The sequence below is a fragment of the Accipiter gentilis genome, chromosome 1, assembly GCF_929443795.1.
Source record: "Accipiter gentilis chromosome 1, bAccGen1.1, whole genome shotgun sequence".
NCBI lineage: Eukaryota > Metazoa > Chordata > Aves > Accipitriformes > Accipitridae > Astur > Astur gentilis.
This window is the reverse complement of record NC_064880.1, coordinates 19751265-19760078: the sequence shown is the minus strand read 5'-3', so window position 1 is coordinate 19760078 and position 8814 is coordinate 19751265. Positions and strand designations below refer to the sequence as shown.

Below are 8814 nucleotides of genomic sequence, written 5' to 3'. Positions count from 1 at the left end.
AGAATGCTAATTAAGGAGCATTGCTGGGGGCTAAATACTAGGCTGGGGCTTAGGTAGGCTTCCAGGAGCAGAGGTGGAGATCCTCGGAGGAAAGCAGGTAATTGGATAGTTTGGATTGCCATTCTGGTGTTAGATGTGTAGAGCATCTTCCAGAGAGAGATACGTGATAGTCTTCCCAACTGGTAGGAGAGTAAACATAGAGCATGCATTTGAGGAAAGATTATTCAGAAAAGAAATCATTCGAGAAAGATTATTCCCCTTTGGGGGGAAAGGTGGTTATTTACAGGTTCCTGAAATGAGCCACCTTGGTAGCTCTGTGGCCTCTCTCAAGGGACTGGAGTCGTGTTTGATAATGCAGCTACAGCAAGGCAGGGGACAGTTATCAAGGGAGAGGAGGAAATCTTCCTCTCGGCAAGCTGGAAGAGATCAAGTTCCCAATAAAGGAATCGGCTCCAAATGGGGCTATACCCTCCATTCCCAGGAAGCGTGGGCTGGGTGTGTTAAAAGCAGAGCTTTCTCCTCCTGACAGCTTCTTACGGAGCTATGCTTTGCTTTCTTGATAAACGGTCCTGACGCAGCACACGCACTGCACAGCAGCAGGGAAATATCCCGTAAGCGTACTCCTAAAGAGAAAAAGTTCGAGGAAGAGTGGAGCCAGCTCTGATTCGGTTATTTACCATCAATCAGACTGTTGCTTGGCAGGGAGTGGATGGTTAGGAGCCTGAACGAGCTGAAAAGGGGCAGGAAGAGAAGTGGAGGCAGCATTCTTCCTATTTAAAGCTGCATCCCCTGAAAGGAGTGTTTGCAGACTGCGCTGGAGCGGGTGCTGAAAAAAAGACGGCTCGCAGACTTTGTCCTGGAACTGATGCTGAAAGGCAGAAAGACTCCCCAGCTGGCTTCATGGTGCTAAAATAACCTTACGTTTCTGCACATTTTGCTGCCCGGGAGGATACATGCCTAATATCTAGGCGCGATGGCAATCTGGGTACAAACGAGAACTTTTTTCATCCTCGCTGCTTTATTAGGCCGATTTGTAACCGTAAAGGCGCAAGAAGAGGACGACTATGACGGTGGTGAGTTTCTCTCTCTCCCCCTCCAAAGAAGAAGAAGAACAACAACAACAAAAAAGACCATCATCCCCCCCCTCCTTTGTATGCGGTGCGCTAATAGGTGGCAGGGAAAGCCGCCGGGGTGCGAGAGGAACGAGCCCGTGGCTTTTATACGCCGAGAAGGGGGCAGCGGCGTGTGCGCCGAGGGCTGCTGACCCGAAGGCGGCGGGCGGCTTTCCGAGCCGGGGTTTCGCGGCGCTCGCTGCGGGCGCAGGGCGGGGGGAAGGACGGACCGACCGACCCCCGACAGACCGCCCGCCCGGCGCTGCCGCGGAGCGCTCGGGCTGAGCCCCGCTGCCCGGCGGGGCTGGAAGTTGGCAACAAAAGAAAGCGCCGGGGAGGGGGCCGAAGCCTGGCTGCGGGGCTGGAGGAGGGCAGCCGGGCCGGCCGGGCTGGGCGAAGGGAGGCGCGGGAGCCTCGCCGGGCGGAGTCGTTCGCGCTGAACTACAGCTGCTTTCCCGCATTCTTTGTCTTAGAGAAACGCCGAAACGTGGGTTTCCCCTTTTCCTCCCCCCGCCCCTTGTCTTTTCCTCCTCCTTCCTTTCCTTCTCGGTCTCCTTCCCCCCGACCCCCGCTGGAGGGGCCGGCCGATCCCGGGGCTGGCTGCGGCGGCACGCCGCCCGCCCCGCTCCGCTCCGCTCTCCCAGCCCCCGGGCCGGCTTAGCCGGGCGGCGGCTCGTAGCACGCCCTGGGCGGGCTGGCAAGCTGCCGTACCTGACCTCCTCGGGCTGCTTTCTACCCGGTTTTATTTAGCGTCGTTTCGATGCCCGAGAGACAGAGCGCGGTGGTCGGGAGAAGGCGCGGGGACTGTGCTCTTTCAGCGGTCTGCATGGGTGTCGCGCTGTAGGTCGGTTCCCTGAAATGCGAGACCGCTGCTTTTGGGACAGTGGGTAGCTGTTGTACTCCCGAACGCACTTCCTAGGCTTCTCGTGGGTAACGCTGGCTTCTTTTCCAAACAGCGCCCGACAGAGGGACTAGCGCGTTGCCCCACGATAGCTCGCAATTGTTTGGTTGCCTGTTATCAGGAGTTTAGTTTTTCTTGTAACTAAACTTCTCTGGGAAGACGCCGCGTTGCACAAGTGAGGAGGAGTCAAAGGCTGATGAATAAAACAGCGCAGTAATTCCGAAACTTTCCTTCTACAAAGCAAAATTAGACTGTCCTGACTATGCACGGCTGTGGAAGAAGTCCCGTAGAGGGGGCACTTTGTATAATCTTGGGAGCATAATTCATATGCTTACCATAAAGGGAGGCATATATCATGCATTTTTCAGTTGCGTATAACACCAAAGAAATCACTTGTGAAAACATCTACTTCGTTTTTTATATATCCTTTTAGAAAAAATGATAGCTTTTTTGCTGGTAAAAAAAAAAAAGGCGGGGGGGGGGGGGAGGAGGCAAAATTTATATGAGATTTCTGTGGGGTTATTACGTGTCATTTACTAGTTTGTTGCTGTTATGGAAATTATGGGATGAGCCAGTAGCGTAGCAACACCTTCTGTGATGTACTTCCCATATGCTGATGGCTGAGGAAACAGAGAGGTACATGGTAAGTCAGAGAGCAAAATATATTGTAATAAATTAGTGACATCTGTTTGCACTTACTTCACTTATTCATCTTCCTGTTTGAGAATGTAATAGCTTTTGTCTACCGTACATATAAGGAAGCTCCTTCTCCAATGTTCATTATATTACACCACCCACCCCACCCCCCCCCCCCCCCAAACTATTTGAGTGTGTTGTGAGAGATGGTGCACAGTGAGGAAGAAGGGGGAGTACATCCTACACGACAGCCTAGTTTAATTGCATGAACAAGAGGTTTCAGGTTTTATGTAGTTCCTGATCGAAGCCCAGAAATACTGCAGAACGGGCAGCTTTTTACCCTTAGTTTGTCTTGGGTTTAGTACTTGTGCAGACATCTAGCATCGGTGCACATTGTACTGCAGGTGATTTTTGTCTATACAGCTGCTTCCCTTCTCCCCATTCGGTTGGTCAAATGTGCCACTTGAAGATCAGTGTTATAGTCAACATATATTGGAGGTATCTGGGGAAGCAAGGAAGGTATTTCAGGAAGTTTAGATTAGATAAAACTATCAGACTTTTAGAAAGTACTTAAAACAGTGGTTTACCAGTCATTTTTCATGCCAGTCCTAGAAAAAGCGAGAAAGATTAAATACTGGTCGTCAACTCAACCACAGTGGAAGAAAGAAATACCTTTTGCAGAAGCATATTACAGATTTTATCACGATAAGAGTGTGTGATATTAATAGATAAGTTGAATATAATAAAACAGGTAAAATGGTTTAAAAAACTTAATGAAAGAACCGTAATATTTCTTCAAACCAAACATACTGCTTAACAATTTTTTATATTTTTTTTTTTTTTTGGTACTTGCTATTGCTGTGCTTTTAAGTAGCACCAGTTTCTATATTATTTTTTTTCTCTTGGAGCCATTGCAGATTGATCACTTTTGCTCAAGAACACTTGGCTGGTAGTGCTATATAGTATGTACACTTAAAACACACCTAAAAATGTGGAAAAAGAGATGTTTTCAAACCTGGTACGGTAAAATTGCTCATTTTGAGACTAGTTGTTTTAAATGTGCATACTTAAAAGTTATTTAGGAATAAAGTCAGCACTGCAAAATTCTAGAAAGACTGAAAGATACTGGTTTTAATTTCTGTGTAGGGGCCCAGACTAGTTCAGAAATGCAGTAGGGCCAAAAAGTGCCCCGGAGATGGCTGAAATTATGTGCTGTTTAAGCACTGAATACTTGCAAGCCCTGAACCTTTGGTGTAGGGATTTCCACACAGTGTGTAATCTTTCCTCTTTCCTTAGGACTTAGGACTTAGGATAAAAAAAACTACTAGCAGAAGCTGTGCATGCTTCTGGGATCCTTTCCTATCCGCTTGTGAGTGTAAATGGGATTGCTTTCTTCAAAAGAGTTATTTAAGAAAACTAGAAACACACTGTCAGTGGAGAATATCTGAGTAAACTTGAATCAGAACTGAAATTGTGGGAATCACCTCCTTCAAGGGGATTTGTCCGTGCAAATTCCACGTGGGCATAGCAGTGAGGTCTGTTGCTACCATCTCCCATATTTCTCACCGCAATCCTACACTTGCCTTTAGGTTCTCATCAGTTTCTGCAACGCACACTTGCCTGTGAATTTTGTGGTGATTTATCCTTCCCTGACCCTCTGTCGTGGTGTCAGCCCTGCTTCAGCTGAGATCAGCGTGAGCCCTGGTATTGGTTTAAAAGTATCTAACTTGCCTTGTTCTACAGTGTGAGCAAGCAAACCCAAACAATGGTTGTTCCATTTGAATTCATGATTGTTGGGGTTTAACCCCAGGCGGCAACTGAGCCCCACACAGCCGCTTGCTCACTGCCTGCCCCCCCCCCCCCCCCGCCGCCCCCGGGTGGGATGGGGGAGAGAATCAGAAGGGTAAAAGTGAGAAAACCCATGGGTTGAGATAAAGACAGTTTAACAGGTAAAGCAAAAGCCGCACATGCAAGCAAAGCACAACAAGGAATTCCTTCACCACTTCCCATGGGCAGGCAGGTGTTCAGCCATCTCCAGGAAAGCAGGGCTCCATCACGGGTAACGGTTACTTGGGAAGACAAATGCCATCACTCCAAACATCCCTCCCCTTCCCTCCTCTTCCCCCAGCTTTATATGCTGAGCATGACACCATATGGTTTGGAATACCCCTCTGGTCAGTTGGGGTCAGCTGTCCCAGCCGGGTCCCCTCCCAACTTCTTGTGCCCCCCCGGCCTCCTCGCTGGTGGGGTGGGGTGGGGTGAGAAGCAGAAGAGGCCTTGGCTCTGTGTGAGCACTGCTCAGCAGTAACTAAAACACCCCTGTGTTATCAACACTGTTTTCAGCACAAATCCAGAACACAGCCCCATCCTAGCTACTATGAAGAAAATTAACTCTTCCCCAGCCAAAACCAGCACAATGATTCTTTTTGCCTCCTTCGAATTCTTGAGGTCTTTGCCTTTGTCTGGAAACCGTGTGAAGGAGAGAGGAGAATGGACTGGCCTTAACAGAGACAGAAACAGCTCAGCTGGTCGAATGGGGGACTATTAAAGATGTCCATTATCCCCCCACTGACATTAGAGGTGTTCTCTTCAGTGAGGAAAGAGGTTACTACATTGCACAGTCTCCTCACTGAGCAAGTGTTGGGAATATGATGGCAAGGGAAAGTCCACTGTAGCTATGAGGAGGTAAGAGAATTATTGAGTATTCATGCCAGATGCTTCTTTGGGGTTTATGGGTCTTTCATCTTTGTAAAGAATCCTCAAAGATCTTAAGGAGAATGATATGAAAAGAAACAACCCCAACCCTCTCTTGCTAATTCTCACAATTTTAGGGAGGATCTTATGATACTTGATTACCACCCCCCACCCCCAAGTTCCACATCCCCAGATCATTCACTTACCTGTGTACCTCTACTTTCTAAATGTGAAAGCGTGCACTTAGGTATCTAGGTTTGTGGGTTTAATCATAGCAAATAACTAAAAAATAGAAGTGATTATAGCTCTAAACAAGCAGAAAATGAGAATCCATTATTTATATTAAAAAAAGTTACAGTTCTTTGGGGACTGACTCATGACTTCTGAATATTTGTGGTTGGCTCCCCTGCCTGTAAAAGTGTGGGAAGGAGATTCTACAGAGAAATTTCCACAAGAAGAGTCCTTGAGAAGATTCTTCCTGCTCAGACTGAGTAAAATTTTGCTCAAAATTATGGAATGTGTAAAACTGAGGGTCATGTTAAGCTAGCCGCATTAGCTTGTTTTTTTTTTTAGAAAATACTTTGTGGTTGAAGAATTGCATGCTGTGGTTGTTAGTGTAGGCATTTTTTTTTGCCACAGTATTTACAAATATAGATTATTGCCATAGAAACCAAATGGTCATGCTGTCATTCACGTTTTGGCATGCTCATGCTTCATTCTTGGTGAAGTCCTTTCATCTTTGCAATTTGTTTAAATATGATAACATTCTGTTGGGTTGATTTGTTCATGTAAAACATTGCAGGATTGGTCCTGTTTAACAATAATGTATATTAACACAAAACTAAGCCTTTTTCAGTTTGTCAGTTTTCAGAAAAAATGAATGTCCACCAAACCCCTCAACTGATTATAAATTTACCTAGCAAAACACCGCTTAGGAACAGCATCTGGTGTTTAAGTAGTATTTACTCTTTCTATCTGGGTTAACTGGAAGTTATACGATTTTTCTATGGGTACAATTAGGACTGGTGAAGTCACCACATTACTTGGTTTTTGGTCTTTTGTGAGAAAAGAAACACAAGGATTCTTGTGTGCATGTGTGGGGAAGCAGAAATTCTGAAGGCAGACCTTCATGAAACACTATGATCCTCTAAAAAACCCGAGCAGATGTTCATGGCCTGTGTGCAACTATTTTTCCATATACAGAGAAAGGCAACAAACTCAGTGCCAAAAAATTATGAAGTAATAATAAAAAATAGTCGAAATTCCAACTGGAGGCATGTGATCTATCCTTATATGTACACTGATTGTTTCACCCATGTTTGTCTTTGTGACCTTGCACATTTTTGTGTGTAAGGTTCTGGTCGTATGAATTTTTTTCTCAAAAATTCTTCTTAGAAAGAATAAATCAAAGTGTCAATCCAATGGATTCTCAGTTGGGTCGGTGAAAAGAGACTGGGCTTGCACTTCAACTTATTTTTATAGTCAAAAGAACCTATTCTTAATCTAATGCACAGGGCAAACCCAAGTATCCTTTAGTGCAAAATGAATAAATTAATCAGATTAACTTGGAATTTCAGTTTTTGACAAAGGCTTCTTGCAGTTTGAACTTTCCAGAGCACGAGGAAAGATTGTTCCACTTGTTGCCTGAAATCTCAGACTGCAACAGACCCACCTTGTTAAACTGCCCTTTGAAAGCCCTGGTGAGACTGTCATGTGCAGAAGGTCAGGTATAATTTGATCTGGAATGTCTGATGCAATAATTCAAAGCATAATGAGAAGGGAATGAGGAAAATATGTTTCTTTCAGTACTATAAAGTAAGTGTTCTTCAGTTATTTAAGAAATCAGGTGCTTTCAAGCTGGAGAAAAATGGCTTCTAAGTCATGTAACACTTTGAAGATGAGAAGTACCTCAGAGGCGATATTGTGTTCTGTTTACATCTTTAATCAATACATTATGTGTGTACAAATTATACCTTTTCTCCACACTTTTTGTCACTGATTGCATTCTATAATTTATGATTTTCCTGACTGAAATTCTGAGAAATTTGGAGTTAGTGCTGTTGCTGAACTACCAGAAAGGGTAAAACAGTGATACTGCCTATAGGAAGTGACACAACAACTTGTTCATATAAATTCTTGGTTTACAGGCTGATTTATGGTTATGAAAACAGTAGCATGCAGGAAGCTTTGGATGCTGATAAGCCCTCAGTGCTGTGGTAATTAAAATATCCAAACCGTTACTTACAATTATCTTTTCTGAGTAAGCAACGTACATTTTTCATAGCCTGCTGTGCTGTCTTTTATTCTTCTAGTGAGAAACAATTCCATTATTCCACTATCCGACCCATGTTTGCTGCGGAAAGGTCATGTGTTATATAAGCACAAAGACTAAGAATGATTGTCAGAGGGCCAGCGGTGGGATGCTCTCTGTACAGGGAACCTCTATTCATGCAGACCCTTGGGATTCCATTTTTATTGGCTGCTGCAGATAGGTCTGGTCTTTGGAGAGCTGGGCTAAGGTTGTTCCTTGGCCATGCTGCTGCCAGCTGAAACTTGATTGGAGTTTTGGAGAATTTGTCTTTTTCTGCAGCACTGTGTAAATAACACAGTTGGGAGCATGATACAATGGAGTTGTTTTTATACTGAAAAACTTCCCTGTTTTTTGTGTCTTCACTAGTTCTCATTTATAGCCTCTGGAGTATGTAACGGTAACATGGGAGGACTAAAGAATTAATTTGAATCTCTGTGCCCCTGTTCTTTGGATAATGTGGCTGAATAGAAACACAAGCAGCAGCTCTGATACTGCTGGCAGGAATTCAGAGTTTTGGACATGAACTCATTTAGAGTAGGAATAGAAGAGTAAACTGTCTTACTGAGCCCTGTTCCCTGCTGTGCAGTAGAAGGCTGGCTGAGAAGGTCCATACAATATCTTCTCCAAATACTCTTCGGTCGCGAAATGCTTGCCAGCATCCTTCAGCAAGCTGACCATCTGAAGTGAAGGATTAAAGGCACAATGACAGTGTAGTGCAGGAAGAGATTAAGGGAGATAAAAGGTATCATCATGACTCTGTCCTGGCCCAGTTGCTCCAAGATTAATACTGCACATTAAAATGGTAACATAAATACAGGCTAAAAGCCAGGAAGAAACTGTTCCTCATGCGAGAAGAATTGTCACCTGTCCCTGGATAGCTGTATTACTATGGGTAACCTCAGAGGTTATGCTGAGGATTTTGTTTAAAGCAGTCCTCTCTCTTCCAAGAAATCATAGAAGACCTTTTTTATTGATATTCAATCACTTTCTAGTCTGAAGTCTCATGTGTCCTGTCCTGTTAAATCTCCCAGTAGATCAAGAAAAAATATTTAAAGAAAAAACTAAAGTAGGAGCAGCAAACAGAAGCTGTGCTTGCTTGATTGCCTGTTTTCCACTAAGCTTTTCACAAATATTTTCTACACAGGGTTCTGCCAAATCTT

At 44.6% G+C, this 8814-nt stretch overlaps 1 protein-coding gene across 1 annotated transcript in view; it reads left to right on the top strand.

Moving 5' to 3' along the window:
- The first annotated feature begins 520 nt into the window (after positions 1-520).
- The window catches only part of COL5A2 (collagen type V alpha 2 chain), a 112243-nt gene continuing 103949 nt past the window's right edge, over positions 521-8814 (top strand). Inside the window, exon 1 of the mRNA XM_049815571.1 lies at positions 521-1073. Coding sequence (XP_049671528.1) covers positions 974-1073 — 100 coding nt within the window. The 5' untranslated portion in view covers positions 521-973. The remainder of the gene's footprint in view (positions 1074-8814) is intronic.